The following is an 18,196-nucleotide window of genomic DNA, read 5'->3' as shown; positions in this document are numbered from 1 at the left end:
CTGAGAGTGAAGCCATTTTGACGTGAATTTTCGCTCTCGCTTTCGGGGTGCATTGAGGAGGCCGAAAAGCTCATAGCCTCCCCACATGCAGGGCTTCTTGAGCTTACAAATTTCATCTTTCGTCCGTCCGACGGTCGAATGTCGCTGCGACAAGAAAACCAAGAAATAGATATAATCCAGAACCATTTGGACAAGAACATGCGAATGAATAAGTAAGCTGTAGACATAAATCATCGAATCACAGAGATAATTGCACCCTCCACGAGGATCTTAAGATAACAAACATACCAGGTATGTGCACATGCTCAGTTGTGGTACAAATATTTTGCCATTGGCTACGGCTACTAATATCCCGGTGTCAAGACTGAGAATGTCAATCGAAGACTTAGATGGGAGGACTGTCCTGGCCTCAGTTACAGAGACAATCAATGCTCCGGCCAACGAAATTTGGCCGTTTCTGTCAGCGATCGGAGCCGAGCGGGTCCTGATCCCGGGCTGCACCCGGTCCGCAGTCCTGGAAGGATACGGCCAGGGCGCCGTCCGTCGCGTCTACTTTGGCGAAGCCTATTTTGACGAGCGCATTGTCGTGTGCGACCATATTACTTTTAAGCTGCAGTACGAAGTGCTTGAGCCGAGCTTGAGTCCGGCGAGAGAAGTCCTTGCGGCCGTGCAACTTCATCCTTCCGGTCCAGAGGAGACGACCGTCACCTGGGTATCTGGGGCCAGACGAGTTGAGGAGCAGCATGAGGAAAGCGTTAAGCAGCAGGCTGTGGGATTCTGCCAAGGCCAGATTGCATCTCTGAGGAGGTTGACTCAGACTACAAAGGTTTCTTCATAGGCGCTGTTTCTTTAGCGATGTACGCAGCGTACACTGCTCGAAACAGTATATGCCTAGGTGGCAGTTGGATGGACGAGCTTGAAAATAATACGCCTCCAAGGCTTGAGTTAGTTGCCATGAATCTAGCAATCGAGACTCTGCGAATGGCTCTCTTGCTTAGATAAATAGAGTTACCAGCAGGTGAATCGTGGACTTCTCATTGATTTTAAGGGCTTTGATCTCTCAAAGTGCCTGATGATAGAAGTCCGTTGAATGATGAGTGAGGACGTGTCCAGTTCTAGCAAAACAGCCTCTAATTGCCGCCCTCACCCCATAATCTCATTCAGCAGCAGTCCTTATCAGAGAAAAGACCCACAGTCTGGGTTTAAGGTTCGGTTACTAAGGTAGAGTAGAATTAAAAAAGATTGTACAATGACTCTGGGGACTCAGATCAGTTCCACAGATTCTAAGGAGAGGTGAGATCATTCTTCCCAGTGGGCTGCTGTTTTATATCGCTTCTGAGGAATGCCGACAGCGGATATTTCGCCACGAGCGTTGATTCCTCCGCGGCCTATCAGAGTTCTTCGTTCCACGTCAAAACAGCTCTCCTTCAAAACGTCGTCACAAAGGTTGTAGAGTCTCTTTACGGTCATATCGCAGTAAGTCTTCTCGTGAAGAGATACAACATCGTGGCCGTAAGATGTTGTGCTGTTGCAAACCAAGGACGCTGCATGTTCTTCGGCGCGGGTGATGATGAGATGAGTGATGTCAGGGTTTGTGCCTTGTCTCTTGGCCAGCTTCTCTCTCTTAGCCCTTCGATCAGATGCCGTCATGAAACGTCTGGAAATAGGCTGAGGGTCGTGGTCGGCCATCTTGTCCCATTTGACCTTGTCAACTGCGCGTTCTGGGTCCTTGTCCCGGCCTTCTTGTCCGGTGATTGCATCTCGCTCGTGCTCTAGGGGAGGATTGAAGACGGGCAGGTGTGCCCCTGGCCGAAGTTGATACCAGAACGAGAAGCGAGGGGTGCTTTTACACAAGTATTCCTGGGGGTTTTCCTTGTACATCTTGACTTTATCTGGCGTTCCAAGCATATCGTTGAGATGAAAGCTCATGGCTCGCGCGTTGAAACCGATGGTATGGTCTTCATCCAGCCAGACGCACTTTGGATGCATGAGTTTTGCATCAAGCCGACGCCGGCTGAAGAACCAGCTCTGTCCACAAAGGGCCCCAAGGTCGCCGTAAAAGACGGAGGAGAGCTTTCCGTTCGAAACCTGGATCGCCGAGACACAGATGGCATCGGAACTCCACTGGTTGATGACAATGTACCTTGGTGTTGTCATCTTGTCTACGTGCACGTTGTGTTCGATCTTGTAAATGGAATCGTCCAGGTTGTTGTTTTGCCCGATGCGGTCACCGTCCTTCATCATGCGATGTCCAATCATTGCGCCAAGATCGTCGTATAGTTCCATCTGGGGTTGATGGCCGCCTGCTCCGCTTTCATCACCCAGCATAATCGTAACGAGAGTGTGGTCGACATGCTCCGTTGGGATGCCTTTGTTATGGGACCACATCAGATTTTAGATCTTGTCATTGATGCCGAAGAGGAATCCAAGGATCTTACGGCCTGGGCTACCGGGCGGAAGCATATTGCAGACGCTGAAGCCGATTACCCAGTATGTTGTGCGACCCAAATCTGTTCAGCAGTTGGACGAAGACGCTTGAAAAGACTGTAGGCTTTCCGATGGAGAGCTGCCTAAGACTGAGACCGCAATGGGTATTAAAGTAGCCTGTAACAGGATCGTGATGTTCTCGACGAAGCTTAAAGACTACCATCTTCTTATACTTCCCGTTACTTCTCGAATAGTCACTCTTTTGTCAATGGCACTGAACTCTTTTACCGCTCTGGGCCAGAGAGTCCCCTTCCAACACAATTGACACGTCGGACAAGGCAAGGGGCGCAAGAGGGATGTCTTTCTCTACGAGGTTTCACGACGCAGCACCAGGCTTTGATCGAATGGAGGTTCCGGATCCTGAGACGCATTTCATCCCTTGATTTATTCTACGGGCAGTGCCCTTCTTTCGTATACGTTCCGGGAATGTGCTCGGAATCTTTTTCTTGGGATGTTCGATCTCAGTATCGGGAAGGTCGAATGGGACTTGGCCCCGGCAAATCTCGTTGGCTACTTTTCAGACCCTCTCCTAAGGCATTTAACTACAATGGAATTGGTGCACGATGCTTTGATATGAGGTCTCTTCCGCTACTCGCTCGTGGCTGCTGGGGAACTCATAGTCGCGAAAGTGTAGTCCATATACCGCTTACGATTTGTAGACAGCTCGAGTCACGACTTGAGTTCTGGGACTATGGTTATGGTGGGTAGCACCACCTGGATTGCCAGTGCATTGTTTGCTTTTTGCCACCATGGAAGTATGGGATGCACCCTGCAAGTCTTGGTAACCCTTGTTTACCAGAAATACTTGTCAGGTAGACGCATTGGGCCATAATAGCAATACGTATTGTTACACTGCGATCGGTCTGCGCTGCATTGCTTGATCAGCCTGTCATCGGCCCTCCATTTGTGCTTGACATATTAAATCACGGCATAGTCGAGCAAGATAAGCCACAATTCCACGCAAGACTGCGTGGTTTCCTCCGCAAACTGATTCGATTCCGCAAAGTTCGAGTGCTTCGCAACATTGGGTTATTGGTTGACATGCGCACGCTCTTGCCTTAGTCCATCACTAAAAGGCTTGGGGGCTTCGGGGGTTTACAATTGGAAGATTCTATAATACTCCCATCTCATTTCACCAGGCTTATACCACTTGAACAATTTGAAAGCTTCTCGGGGAGGAATGGTTATCTTAGCCACATACAACTAGATAAACTCCACCGGATATTCGTCCTTCGATAAACCTCGAGCCTCGCTATCGCTTCGACTGTCTACGGATCAGATTCTTCGGAGAAAGTAAGAATAGTTGCCAGTTTGACTCGAGCGGGCTAAAGCTTTACCTATGGGCTTCAAGTTCAGTTGAATCTTCCGCGTGCATCCATATTTGGGAAGTAAATATGGATATCATCATGCTTGATAAAGTAGCGGAACTCCGAGGATCTCGCATCTCCGAAGGCTGCTGGGTTGATTAAACCGCCGGTTGAAGTTTCTGCCCAGTGACCTCAGATTCCCCTCGTCTTTACCGATGAGAGAGCTTGCCCGTTTGCTTTATGCAGGGCCAACTCTGTCAACAAGTTTGGCCACCGAATGGTACCGAACGGTACCGAACGGGTGATACGAAAGGGGTGGTTGCTAGGAGGGAGAGATGCTGCCCAGGCTCCAGGATCGAGCGTGGCCATCTCAAACGGTATTGGAAGACTAAGAGGCACCACTCTTGACGGTCGCATTCACCATTGCGAGGCTCACTTTGGGCAGAGGCGTCGCCATCGACACACCTGCGTCATGAATAAACTTTGTAACCGTGCTTTATTGGCGAGCTGAAACTACTCTAATGGCCGTAACTTTGCATCAGGACGATAAGCTTCGGCTACAAGCAACTCACCAGGCACCGCACAAACATTAGAGGATCATGCTTGTCACATTTGGAGCACTTTGCACTTTCGGTATAGAACCCGACTTGTTGTCCAGTCATCATTCGTGTCTTTGTCATCCCTATGTACACACACTCGGGTTTCCCAGCCAAGCCAAAGCCTTTGTAGTCTCACCGAGTGACATGCCCACGACTTTCTCACCAACATGTTCCACCGAATAGAGTTATTGAATTATGGAGTTTTAGGTTACCCACGAGGCATGAAAATGAGTGTCTTGTCGATTGAAGTTTGTCCCGTGTGTTCGCTATCTCCGAACGATTGCTGACTCAAACTGCGCAAAAACCATTTCGTCAACACAAGCTCTCATACAGAGTTCCTACCAGGAACAGCAAGGGGTAAACCACCACTTCCAGCAGGCTTAGGGGGCGGTGCTTGGGGCTTTGGAGGATTCTGTGGTGTCTGCGGTGCAGGATTTTGAGGCGTCTGAGGCTGTTGGGGAGGAGGAGCTTGAGGCTTGGGCGGTGTCTGGGGGGCAGCACCAGGCTTGTTCCCATTTGTTGCACCTCCGGCGAGAGCACCAGCCATGAGAGCTCCAGCGGGGGCAGGGGCTGGATCCTTCGGGTTGTTTGTGTTTGTGTTACCGCCCGCCTTGGGCGTTCCTCCAGCCGGAGGCTTGGGTTTTGAACCGGCCGCAATTGCGCCGGCGGGAACGGGAGCAGGTGGGACGGGTTTAGCACCTTGGTTTGGATTACCTTTGGCAGCACCAGCAGCGTTTCCTCCAGCCGCAGCAGCTCCGGCTCCAGCGGCGGCGCCGGCTTTCTTGGGATTCGCAGCGGGTGGTTTGGGCGCGCCGGCGGGTGGTTTGGGCGGAGTAGCAGGGAGGAGGGGCGGCGGCGGGAGGCTGAGCGGCAGGCGGAGTCGGCGGCGTGACCTTGGCCGGAGGCGGTGCCGCCTTGGCCGGAGGTGGAGTGTTGACCTTCGCCTTCGCCTTTGCCTTTGCCTTGGCGGCCTTCGCCTTCTTCTTCTTCTTCTTCTTCTTCTTTTTCTTGCCGAGGAGCTTGGCGAGTTTCTTCAGAATTTGACGCTCTTTGATGTGCGGCTCATCTTCCGCGACTAGCGCGGTCTCGGGCTGTTCAACAGCGGCGACAGCGACGGGGGCATTAATTTGCGGCACGTCCGCCTGAACGCCCAACTCGCTGCTTCTTGTTAGTTCATCCTCCTCAAGGTCAGATCTTCAAGACGAGGGGCTTATGCGTACCCTAGGTCCCGTTGGACAACATCGGTCCCCGCCGGAGCACCGTTGATGCCGACGAGGAGGGCCGAGGCGAGCAGGAGGGCTGGCGTGAAGTATCTCATTATAGTGAATGGTGATATTTGCTCAACAAATGATTGGAGGAGGTTGTGACCAAGTCAAGCTTGGCGCTTGATAGGAGGGGAGTACTCGTATCTGAGGTTGCCGTTTGGGTATCGGCGTAAACTGAGGAGCCTGCCTGGCCTCTCAATGCAAGAAATTGGCGATGGAAGACTTCTTTAATACTCCGATAAGTCAACAAGAGCAAGTGTCCATTCCGGCTCGAGCTCAGGGATGTGCAATGCTCGTCCAAACCTTGGAATGGCGTCCATTCTACCAGCCGTAAGGGGTGGGCGTCGATCCATTGGCCGCGACTTCAGATTAACATTCACGGAAAGGGCGACTCGCGAGTGCCTGAAACTAGCAATCGCATTCTCCAGGACGACAGCATCGAGAGTTCACGGCTCCAAGTGACCGACCCCACGAGAGCCACGCACCGCATAGAGCCGGATCGGCGTTGAGTGGAAGGATACTACCTTGCATCTGGCTCGCCTTGAGTTCTCTCAGGGTGGGAGGCATCTCCCTGCGTCGCTAATTCTCCTAACTTTCTTGGATGAAGAGACGTTTCGCTGCGGCGTTTCGTGGGTGGAGGCTGTCCTCGTCTGATGTAAGCCTTGAGCAGAATTCTGCAAGAAGACGCGAGATGGACCAACTCGTCCGATGTCGATTCGTTTCAGTCCCCCTCTTGAGATGGTGTGTCTTGGAGGCTCGACCTGGAGTGCCCCTCTTCCCTTCTGCCCTTTCGGCAAGCGGAGTCCTGGTCTTAAGCTTACCTTTGGCGCCAAAGGTACGAAGGGGACCAGGTCGTGGAAGCCAGGGGGTGGCTGTCGTCTGCTCGAGACCACACTGGCGGTTCGACTTCGCCCGAATGCAGGCTGGAAGCTTCGGGAACCTTGCCCTCTTGCGATTCCCTGGATTCTGACGATAGTTCAGCGAGTTTGTGTTAGCTTCATTTCGAAAGTGTTTTGAAAGCCTGACGGTCTAGTGCGTGGCCCGTGGTTGGTTTACATGCAGGCTGGGAGGTAAATCGTCGCCTGCCGCGAAACTCAACTTCTCAGTCCATGCTTGAGAAAAACGTAATTCTCTGCTTGATCTGGCCCTTCATCCAAGAACCCACGTTGTGAAGAGGAAGGGGGAAAAAGTGAGAATTAAGGTCAGCATAGTTAGACTAGTCCGCGGCTCTGCAGCAAAGTTTTCAGCAAACGCAATACGATGCAATCTTGCATCACGAGCCACATAGGCAAAACCGACGTCGATTTTCAAGTCGTCCTTGACATCATACACTACCATGGTACGCCAAGACTGGCGCTCTCTCACTTGAATGCCAGCGAAACGTCCTGACAGCTGGCGTGGAGAACGACGGAGAATCCTTTCAGACGGCAGTGGTAAAGAGCATCTCGTAGCGAACCGTGGTGCACCATAGCCCACTCAGATGACAAGATCGGGTGCTCTGCGCAACCTCATGCGAAGGAATGTTGACAGTTTGGATGGGCAAAGCGGCAGTCGCTCACGGACGTTCAGCGGCGACCAGCCGCCAGTGGATATGCGTGGCGAACGAATCTGGTGCATGAAATCGCGCGGGTAAGGTGGGCTGCCAAGCGGCCTGCTTCCCCAGCGACGATCTCCCAGAGAATCGGGAGTTATCCACAAGGATACACGTCCAGCAGGTATCGTTTCATGCGCCTCTGGTTCCGTAGGGCCTGCTGGATGGTCGTGGGAAAACCAAGGTACTTGTTTACGGGGCTGGCACGCTGGCTTTGCTGGCACAACGGGCTGGTTACTCATTCAAAAAGTTGGGGCTATCATCGTCTGAAGAGACCAGACTGAATCATGCCTGGGTGGCGTATCAGAAGACAAGACGTTATTGAGGCGGATATGCAGGTACGATGGCTCGGCCAATTACAGCTCCACGCCGTTTTGTCTCGTGATATCCGTATTGTCTCTTTGATAGCCCGTTGGGTGAAATTCCGCCGCTGCCGCAGGCAAAGTTGCTTAATTTGCCGGGAATATCATGCATTTGTTGTACGCCTCGGCAGTGTCAACTTGGCAAACGCGGCCTGGTCCATTGAAGCGCGGAGAATCAACTTGGATGTTTCCGCGGGTGCGCGCTGCAAAAGAAGCTTTCTGCGTAGGCGATCTTTGTGCAGATCTTTGAGACTCGCAACGTGCAGGAACTGATGGTATGAGACTCTGTGGCGCAGACTAGGTATGTGACGATGTTGCAGAACCTGCAGAAGAGCTGTTGCAAATGGCTCTTGGCACGATCCTATTTTTGGTCTATTGCAGTCTTGGCCAGAACTCTAGAATGCGTGTTGTTCTTGCAGTCTTGACTCTCGAATCTCTTGACTAAGTGGTCAGTATGGGAAGACAGGCAACAGATAAACTTTCCAAACCTGGAGCTGCGAGCCAGGACGTCAGGATCTGGACATACGATGCGTGGGCCACATGCCTTGGGATTATGGAACAGGCTCAATCGGGATATGACGAGAGGATAGGAAGATGAGGTGACGAATGCTTTGCCAAACTCAGTGCTGTCCGAGTCGTGTTGATGGCCTCATAGAGTGGTGGGGGGGGGTTCGGGGACCGAGGTCGCGTCCGAGCATCGAAAGGGGCCCCATCTCAACTTACATAATGCACTTACATAAGCCATCACGCTGTCCGGTCGTTCCGAGCGGGAAAACCTCTGGCCGGCAAAAGGTCGGAGTTTGATAAGATAGAGAGACTTGGCCGAAGATCAACCGATGTGTGTGAAGGTGCTGTGAAGGTGCCTTATGTAAGCTGACATAAGCCGGAGAAACACGGGGCAGCGGATGGAGGTACGTACACATGTCTCCACCAGGGCAGCGGGTTTTCCCCCCGTGGGCCCCCGGTGGACCGGCACCTGTTCCCCGCGCCTCTCCCCCTTCTCTCTCGTGCTTCCGTAGGATCCTCCGTGCCCCTCACTTCTCACCGGTTTTGTGGCTGCATCGCCAGCCGCTTGGTGCAACATCCCGTGCTACCACCGCTTGATCACTTCATCTTGCGGTACATTACCTTAAGCGAATGCCTTGTCAATAACTGAGGGGTATTGATGTCTGCCGATATGACTAACACTGCGTACCTACAAGGGGGAGAAAACGTTCCATACCCCAATTCTACTCCGTACACGTCATGACTTTTGGCTCCCGGGTTCTTATCAAAATGAGCTGCCTCTCTTGGCTGGTAACGCCATCATTCCGCGTTGACTAAAGCTACGCGATCCCGGCCGTTTCTTATCACTCTCGCCGGGCTCCGGGGCCGTGCCGGCAGACTACTCTACGCGATGCACCTCTGCATCGAGCTAAGCATGCACGCGAAGATATCTTGGCTCGGACCGTTGGGCTTATAATGAAAGCAACCCCGAGTTGAACGACCTGGTAAATACTTCGTGATTAAGTCGACCATTTGTAGTCCAATGATCGCGAGACTCGATCTCACTCAGTCTTGCATGATGGCAAGCTATCGTCCGGTGATATTCTTCGCACTGATCTGGCTGAGGATCTTTGGCATCGCCACCTGCTTGACGACGGGTGAGCCTTGTCATCATCAACTGTATGCCAGTCTATCAACTGACTTGAGTTGCAGTCAAAGGTGTACCATTTCCCGGCCTGATAGATGTGACTCTCGACGAATTGGCCGAGGGCCTCGAAAACGGCCTCTTCACCAGCGTTGACCTTGTCAATGCCTATCTCGGTCGCATCAACCAAGTGAACAGTACCCTCAATGTCGTGACCGAGGTGAACCCGAATGCTCTGTCAATTGCCGCCGACCTAGACGCTTCGCGCGCCAATGGCACGATCAAGGGTCCGCTCCACGGCATTCCCATCCTCATCAAGAACAACATCGCCACTGCCGACCAGATGAACAACACTGCGGGCTCGTGGGTCTTGCTGGGTGCCAAAGTCCCTCAAGATAGTTTCATGGCTAAGAAGCTACGAGACGCGGGTGCAATTATCCTCGGCAAGACCAACCTCAGCCAGTGGGCCAACTTTAGGAGCAATAACACGAGCAACGGATGGTCTGCGTACGGAGGTCAGGTATACGCTGCCTATTATCCCCAGCAAGATCCGAGTGGAAGCTCAAGCGGCAGCGGTGTAGCCTCAGATCTTGGCCTCGCCCTTGCTGCTCTGGGCACCGAGGTACGTGAGTCGGCTTCATGTGCACGAGATCGTCTTACTAACACTGATCAGACCGATGGTTCCATTGTCTCGCCCTCCCAGCGTAACAATCTGGTCGGCATCAAGCCGACCGTTGGCCTAACATCCCGCCACCTTGTGATACCGATTAGTGAACATCAAGATACCATCGGACCCATGGCCCGCACTGTCAAGGATGCCGCCTACATCCTCCACGCCATCGCCGGCGCAGACCCCAACGATAACTATACGTCGGCTATACCCAACAATGGCGAGATACCGAACTATCCAGCCGCTTGCGATATGTACGGCCTGCGTGGAGCTCGCATCGGAATCCCTCGCAACGCCATCGAACTCTTTTCCGACAACACCACAGGGACTGAAACGGACGCCTTTGAGGAGACTCTCGAGATCTTCAAGGCGGCGGGTGCCGTCATTGTCGATAATGCCAACTTCACCGCCGCGGAGCAGCTAGCTACGTCAAACTCCGAGACCATCGTCTTGAACGCAGACTTCATCTCGAACTTGGCTTCGTACCTCGCCGAACTCACAGTCAACCCTAACAACGTGAAGTCTCTGGCCGACGTTCGTGAATTTACACAATCATTCGACTTCGAGGATTATCCTGATCGAAACACGGGTGTTTGGGACGATGCTCTCGACGACCAAGGGTTCAACAACACCGACCCACGATTCTGGGCTGCGTGGCAAGAAAGCGCATTTCTCGGTGGCGAGGGCGGGCTTTTTGGCACACTGGAGAGGCATAATCTCGACGCCGTTATCCTGCCGACGAGCTTCTCCAGCACCTGGGCTGCCATCGTCGGGGCACCTGTGGTCACAGTGCCTCTGGGTTTCTATCCCGCCAACGCCACGGTGATCAAGAACAGAAGGGGTAACCTCGTCGACACTGGCCCTCATGTCCCGTAAGTAGACCGTACACCTGGAGGCTTGATGGTGAACACTGACCGTTCGTAGATTTGGTATCAGCTTCCTCGGCGCAAAGTTTTCTGAGGCGAAACTCATCGGCCTGGCCTATGCCTATGAGCAGAGGACCAAGACGAGGGACAAGATCCAGCCCTACATCACGCCCAACGTCGAGATTGGCGACTTTGCTGGATACTAGTGGTGGTTATTCTCACTTTCTAGAGGAGTATCTTATTGCAAATGTAATTATTAGCGTTTAATTCTGCTAGTGCCATGGACCTGTACTCCATCGGTCACCGGCGCCTTGACTATCAATAGCCAGGCTTTAGAGAGAAAGACAACAAGATTTGTATATTGCCAATATTCCTTCGAATATGTTGATGACCTTGAGCTTTAACGACAGCTGATGAGAGCGATGTTCACCGAGACTCCTCTCTCGATACCGGCCGGGTTATCCGAGACGATGATGTGCCTATGCCGTCCAGGGGCCCGAAACTCTATTTGCATCGCCATTGGGAATTTCAGTCCGCCCTCGGTCTTCACATTAGATACAGTAGAGCCGCTGACTAGGTTTTTGAGGTTCTCAGAACAAAGTTACACCTCACTTAGCACTCCTAGGTGCCATTCAATGATCACAGCTCGCAAGATGGATGAGTTCGCCATTCTTACTTTGTTCATTCGCAGTAATGCCTTGACTCAGTCTACGTTGTGTCAACAGATCAATCAACCTACCAGTTCGTCCCAAGATCTAAGCCGCACCTTATTTTCACATTTGACATCATACGGTTTCACCAAGACATCGACGTCATCATCTAGCTCTAACGAGTAGCTCAATGGCCTCTTTCCTCTAGCTCCTCATAACCCATTTCGTGGAGAAATACGCCAACGCCAGCTTCCCCGCAACAGTAGTATCTGGAAGGTAATAAGAATCACCGGTTAGACACGGTGCCACGTGTTGTTTGTCGGTAAAGTATCCGTATGATAGCCGGTGAACATCACCGTGCACCACGGAGGTCGCCGCGATTCCCAAGGATGAGTTTGGGTGGCGCTCAAGTGAACCCGAAGAAAGCCAAGGGATCGAAGTGGGAACACGGAGAAAGGGCCGACTCGACAAACCCGAACGCGCTGTCAGGCGAGGCGATGGGCACATGCAGTACGCCGCCATCCCGCCACAGTGCAACATCGTCGATCATTCGCGAAGCTGGAGGATCCGGAGAAAGCTCCCATTATCAGGCCGCATTAAGCTTCCTGTCTCATCCAATCTTGCCTACCATCTTGCTCGTTGACTTACAGTACTGTAAAGTCCCAGCATCTTCATTAATCTCAATTGATATTCGTCCGGTGGGCGCAGCAAAAGCTCGCACTGACCTCCCACCCCTCCCAGCATCATCGTCCCATCTCCCGCTGGATCACCACACGGTCAAGACGTCGCCTCCCGGCTCCGCTAATTCCTCTCCACAACTCGCCAAATTTTTTCTTGGACGGGGCTCCAGTCCCTGAAAAGCTCGTCCTGTTCAAACCTCCCCCCTACTTCGTCACCATTCCCGTGCGTAGTGGACGGCACGGCACACAAGCCAAAAGCGAACCATGCGTCCTACTACTGCAGCAGCGCCGGGCGAGGACTTGTCTGGCACCGACATGAAGTCCGAGAAGCACGGAGGAGGAGGAGGAGGAGGAGGAGGAGGAGGAGGGCCCGAGAACGAGATCGGGCCCGGCGGCGAGGCGGATGTGGGTACTCCTATTCGCTCTCTCCCGCCCAAGGGCGACGAGACGGGCAAGTCGTCACGCGACAGAGAAGAAGTTGTCGACACGAGCGACTTGGAGGTCGGCACCAACCAGACCGACTCGATGAGAGATTCCAAGGGCAAGGGAGCGAAAGTGGTCCGGTTCTACAGGAAGTTCAGGCTGCCGATCCATGTGTTTGTATGGATGTTGTTCACAGCGTAAGTTGAGAACCTCTCTCATGCTCTCAGATGCCCCCCTCCTTTGGTGGCTAGTCTGGTGGCATCGGTTGACCGAAAAAAACACGGACAGATGGTGGATCGTCGGCCTCGTCTTCCAGCGCGATAAGATGGGCTGGTTGAAGTCTTTCCTGGTCTATCTCGCCATCACGATTCGCATCGTCACCTTGTGGCTCCCTGCCGCTGCCGTCATGGTACCGCTGCGCTTCGTCTGGAAGCACACCGTTGGCAGAGCGTACGACATGATCCCCAGCAAGCTGCACCAGCCTCTTGCTGCGCTTCTCACCATTGGCGTGTTCCTGGTCGGTTCGATGGTCCCGGAGGAAGTAGGAGAGAATACTCGTGCCAGTCGCGCCATCAGTCTCTTTGGCCTGCTTCTCATGATCGGTCTTCTCACCCTCACCTCCCGCGACTGGAGGAAAATCCCCTGGCACACCGTCATCGGCGGGATGCTCACGCAGTTCATCATCGCCGTGTTTGTGCTCAAGACGGGCGTCGGCTACGACATCTTTGCCTTCATCTCCGAGATGGCCCGGACGCTTCTGGGTTTCGCAAAGCAGGGTCTCGAGTTCTTGACGTCGACTGAAGTATCTGCTCTGACCTGGTTTCTCATTTCTGTGATCCCGGCCATCATTTTCTTCATCTCGCTCGTTCAACTGCTCTATCACTGTGGGTTCCTGCAATGGTTCATTCAGAAGTTTGCCGTCTTCTTCTTCTGGTCGCTTCGTGTCTCAGGCGCCGAGGCCGTGGTGGCGACGGCAACCCCTTTCGTCGGGCAAGGTGAATCGGCGATGCTCATCAAGCCCTTCGTGCCGTATCTTACTCTGGCCGAGATCCATCAGGTTATGACCTGTGGCTTTGCGACTATCGCGGGATCAGTGCTGGTCGGTTACATCGGCCTCGGCCTCGACGCGCAAGTCCTCGTCTCGTCATGCGTCATGTCCATTCCGGCAAGTATTGCAGTGTCGAAGCTCCGCTACCCAGAGACGGAGGAAAGCATCACTCGCGGCAGTATCACGGTTCCGGATGACGAAGAAAAGGCTGCCAACGCAATCCACGCTTTCGCTAACGGAGCTTGGTTCGGCATCAAGGTGGCTGGCATGATTGTCGCCACTCTGCTCTGCATCATCTCCTTCGTCGCCCTCATCAACGGTATCCTCGGCTGGTTCGGCAAGTTCTTGGGCATCGATGATCCCCCATTGACCCTTCAGCTTGTTCTGGGCTACGTCTTTTACCCCGTCGCTTGGTGTCTGGGTGTGCCCAAGAAGGACCTGCTCACCGTGGGAGAGCTCATTGGAATCAAGATCATCACCAACGAATACGTTGCTTTCAACTCTCTGTCGAGCAAGGTCGAGCCCTACATCTCCATGTCACCTCGCTCCAAGCTCATTGCAACCTATGCCTGCTGCGTAAGTTCACTCTTGACAGAGTTGCAACCCTATACAGATTAGGAAACTGACCAAATACCACAGGGCTTCGGCAATATTGGTTCTCTGGGCACTCAGATCGGTGTTCTTTCACAAATTGCTCCCGGACGCGCCGGAGATGTGTCACGAGTCGCCCTGTCTGCCTTGTTCGCCGGCGTACTTTCAACCCTCACGTCTGCGAGCGTAGCTGGCATGCTGTACACTGGCTAGCTTCGGGATAGAGGCTGAGGCTTAGGCGACGACAATAGAATCATATTACATTGTATCATATGTAACGATAGCGGTAGGATGATTATCTGCCGTGACATGATACTCCCTGCCAGATGCGAAGCCATCCGTCCTTTTCTTCACGTGCCAGACGAATGCGACATGCATGCAAACATGACCGCTCATACTTCAACAGTCTGCGGATCTAGTCTGGGCATGCTACGCTTCTGAGGCTGAGTCAATCACATCCTAATTAGATTCAGCCCAACCACTTGCTAGGGGTCTGCGGGAGCCGTCGGGCCACCTGAATGCTAACTGTAGTGCACTGGGAGAGCCGACATGTCCCCTTCGGCATGAGCGACTAACTTTCCACAGCTGGCCGGCAACGGAACTGGCCGTGAGAGCAATGAGGCCCACGAGAAAGCCGTACCTGTCTTGCATACCGCTAACAAACCTTATGCTTCGCAACGTGTCCTGTTGGGGGCCGCAGGCAAGACATTTATATAGGCTGACTTCAGCTGGAGTTTTCAGCCTCCCTCCCCGTAAGGCGGCAGCGGCCGAGGCTGAATTTCTCTTGACCGCCGTATCTTGCGCTCTACTCTAGGATTTAGGGCCCATCCATGGTCCTATGGAAAACGAGTGAGCCTCTGTGTCTCAATAAGCGAAGACTGTGACACCAGAGCGCCCTGCGCGGCGTCTGCCAAAACGGTCTCCTCACTGCTCAGGAGTCAGGAGTCAGGAATCAGGAATCAGAGCCTCGGCCTCCGGTTCATCCATTGAACCCCCTCCCTCGCTACCCCATACCCCAGGTTAATCAAGCAGCCAAGAGACGAATTCATGAGTCTCCCCGCCATTTCACGTAATAGAATCCTCCATTGAACAGATGGTACAATACTTCTGATCGTTGGGCGGCCAAAGTGTCTGCGGGAGAAATGAATGGCGTCAGAAGAGGTTCCGCTCGAATGCCAACCTGTTACGAGAAATTTACTCCATAGTACCAATCCATTACCCCATCGCTTCCTTTTCCCCAACTGTGCGTTCGTCTCAAGCTTTTCCAAGAGCTATTGAATACCTGGAGAAGGCCTGGAATTACCGAATGCTCATGGGAATTTCCATATTGCACTTACTCCCCTAGTTAGTCTTATCTGGGGTCTGGTCAGTTTGAAGCATCACTGATTCGTGAGAGATCATGTGGAAGAGCTGGGGAAAAGTGGCCCACTACACACACACACAGAGAAATTTCGAGGGACTTCATTTTTTGTACTCTGAACTTTGGTTATTTTACGAGGGGTTCAGGGGCAAGCAGCTAATCTCTCGGCGATGGCGGCCATGGAAACGCTAGAAAATGCGTAGAAGACGCCAGTGAAGGGGATACCTAGCACCTCCAGGCTCCAGGCACTGAGGAAAACTTTGAAGTGGTGGCCGTGAGTAGTCGTAGATACCGTGAGCAGGGGAAGGGCAGGGTAGCATCCCGAGACTCGCAATTATTTCAGGCTGCAGAGGCTGGGCTGCATCGACGATCGATTCAACTGCGATGCAACAGCTACCTCGCGTCGTTGACCATGCCAGCATTCTCCATCGCGGTTCTTTGTTTGCAATCGTTGACCGCAATGGCTACTTACTTTGATAAAGGAACTTTGAGTCTTTAGCAACTCCGCGGTCTTCTCGCCGTTGCGAATGCTTAGTGAACCTCTTAGTGCGGCCTGAAGCTTGTGTTTTGCAGATTTCGGCACACACAGCACTAGAGTAAGCCACCGGCAGACTGGTTTGCCTAGCAGGCCTAGGAGACTGTCCGAGGCGCCTAGCCGGGCCAAGGCCGAGACGATATCAAATCCAGGCGCGCATACGAGTCGCCGGAGCAGTGATGGGTAAAATACCGCATCTAGGGGCTCTTGGCAAAGCTGATCCGGCACGATATTCGGGTTAGGGGCGCGTTGGGAATGGCGCGATTTGATTACTTCTCGTGCTTCTGGGGAACGGTGGGAAGCGCCGGAGCGGAGGCTGTTTCGATTTTCTCGGGGAGGGAGGAGGGGGGAAGAAGAAGGAAACCAATATCAGACGCCCGCACATCGTTCCGGGGGACCATCGCACCGAATCGTACCGTCTGGTTGGACGGTAGCTTGGAGACCCGTTTCGCGGTGACGGAAGGGAATTCGTCACAAGTTGCTCCGTGTAGAGGAGACAACTCTGGACTTTGAGTCTTTCAATAGCCGTCAACTTGCTCACCGACGGTCCCAAAGTCAGCATCCCTGCTCTGTCCCGCCCGCTATCCCAGATCTTGCAGTGCCTGAACAGACGTCGGGAATTAAGAGCTGGGTCCTTTTAGATGACGACGAGCCGGCCTCGAGTCGGCTGCTTGCATTCTCAACCAACGCGTGGGACCGGGACCGGGACTTGGGGACTCGTGTACATATTCCTGCACTGCGGAGGATTGGGGACCTTGGGGGACGACGGGATGGATCACGTCTGACAGTCTGATGTCTGACAGCGTGACTGTCTATTGACTGTCTCTCGACTGGCAAGCTGGGAATACCTACCTGGTGGCAGACCCTAAACTTGTCAAAGACGCACTGATCGCCAAGCACCACAGGCTGAGGAGTCTTCCCCCCAGGATGGCTGTGCACTTTGCGAGTGGATGTCTGAGTTCAACGGCGCATCTGGCGCTGTTGGGCCTGTTTTCGTCAATCAGAGGGAAGCAGTGCGACGATCCTCTTCGGTATGCGATCCGGCTGAGTGTTCCACGTTTGCGTGGTGACAGTCAGACATCAAATCTGCCCTGGCGCCGCCATTCCAGCGCATTGCCAGTTTATGCTGATGGGAAGAGCAGACATAGTCTCATTATCGCATCACGGATGCAGCTGAGAAGTGCTGACCTTTCCCAGTCAGCCCAGAGGCCCCAGCTAGCATGTAGTGTAATTACTGCGCAGAGAGTCCCGAGAAATGCAGAATAGACCTTTGGACTGGAATGTGGGAGAGACGCTGCCGACTGTTTGGGAATGGTTCCCGCAGGACAGGACGCTCTGCCATTCGTACGACGCACACTAAATGGGTGGGCAGGGGACTTGCATCCGGCCAAGTGCCCGAGGAGCAAAATCGACGGGGTCTCGCGGGGCTAATGCGGCCGTGGTCATTCAGTCCCGGCTCCCAAGAAACAAAATATGCTAGCAAGATTTTTCTGTCTGTCGCAGTACTTCGTACGGATAGGTAACCAGACGGGAACGTGAGCCAACTTTACGACTTATCCAAGACAAGACATTTCCAGCCATTGACTTTGGCAGACTTTGGCAGACTTTGACTAGACGAGGCAAAGTGGCCGAACCGTCCCAAGCCATCCGAGGTGGCCCATCGGTATTCTAAGCCAAAGTCAGCCAAGGGCGAGGATAAGCTCGGGCAAACCCATGCTCAACTTTCCCAAGTTCCCACTCTGAGGCAGGGAAGAGGGGTACAGGGGCCATGTGGAGGAGATAAGGACCTGCTTATTTGGGCCAGAGATAAACGTCTTGGCGGGGAGATAGATCCAGGCTCTGAGTGGACGAGGCAACAGCTGGAGAAGCGATGGAGGGGGGAGGGCGGCAGGGAAGATGGTGGTTGGGGGCTCTTGGTGAGAGAGGTCTGGGAGGGATGGGTGGGAAGATGCAGCGCGTTTCTAGAACGTAAGATGGAATGCTCACGCGGACGAATATTATCAATAAACGTTAGTGTCAGCGTCGCGATTAGACTTATTTGGCGACCCGCTGATGAAGCTGAATACCTAAGAGGTTCACATAACATGTACGTATTCGTTTATTCTCTTCTGGTCTGGGCATTTGTTCCTGTG

The 18,196-nt window shown here is 53.3% G+C and overlaps 5 protein-coding genes across 5 annotated transcripts; 3 read left to right on the top strand and 2 right to left on the bottom strand.

The window, feature by feature from the left end:
- Nucleotides 1–204: 204 nt before the first annotated feature.
- Nucleotides 205–838, top strand: N0V96_009808 (uncharacterized protein; the record flags this gene model as incomplete). Its single annotated transcript, XM_053197805.2, has 2 exons — nt 205–212; nt 364–838. The coding sequence occupies 2 exons, from the start codon at nt 205–207 to the stop codon at nt 836–838; spliced, it is 483 nt and encodes a 160-aa protein (XP_053044736.2).
- A 461-nt stretch (nt 839–1,299) lies between these two features.
- N0V96_009807 (uncharacterized protein) lies at nt 1,300–2,328 on the bottom strand (the record flags this gene model as incomplete). The annotated part of the gene is given in 2 exon segments (XM_065758755.1): nt 1,300–2,303; nt 2,322–2,328. The coding sequence occupies 2 exon segments, from the start codon at nt 2,326–2,328 to the stop codon at nt 1,300–1,302; spliced, it is 1,011 nt and encodes a 336-aa protein (XP_065612522.1).
- A 2,390-nt stretch (nt 2,329–4,718) lies between these two features.
- Nucleotides 4,719–5,711, bottom strand: N0V96_009806 (uncharacterized protein; the record flags this gene model as incomplete). Its single annotated transcript, XM_065758754.1, has 3 exons — nt 4,719–5,174; nt 5,287–5,551; nt 5,614–5,711. The coding sequence occupies 3 exons, from the start codon at nt 5,709–5,711 to the stop codon at nt 4,719–4,721; spliced, it is 819 nt and encodes a 272-aa protein (XP_065612521.1).
- A 3,464-nt stretch (nt 5,712–9,175) lies between these two features.
- Nucleotides 9,176–10,983, top strand: N0V96_009805 (uncharacterized protein; the record flags this gene model as incomplete). The annotated part of the gene is made up of 4 exons (XM_053197808.2): nt 9,176–9,254; nt 9,310–9,863; nt 9,915–10,783; nt 10,836–10,983. The coding sequence occupies 4 exons, from the start codon at nt 9,176–9,178 to the stop codon at nt 10,981–10,983; spliced, it is 1,650 nt and encodes a 549-aa protein (XP_053044739.1).
- Nucleotides 10,984–12,371: 1,388 nt separating this feature from the next.
- N0V96_009804 (uncharacterized protein) lies at nt 12,372–14,382 on the top strand (the record flags this gene model as incomplete). Its single annotated transcript, XM_053197809.2, has 3 exons — nt 12,372–12,727; nt 12,819–14,154; nt 14,218–14,382. 3 exons carry the CDS (start codon nt 12,372–12,374, stop codon nt 14,380–14,382), a joined length of 1,857 nt encoding a protein of 618 aa, XP_053044740.2.
- Nucleotides 14,383–18,196: the final 3,814 nt, after the last annotated feature.

This window comes from Colletotrichum fioriniae (assembly GCF_027942845.1).
Source record: "Colletotrichum fioriniae strain IMI 355084 chromosome Unknown scaffold_13, whole genome shotgun sequence".
Taxonomy (NCBI): Eukaryota; Fungi; Ascomycota; class Sordariomycetes; order Glomerellales; family Glomerellaceae; genus Colletotrichum; species Colletotrichum fioriniae.
This window is presented reverse-complemented; position numbering and strand designations above follow the sequence as displayed.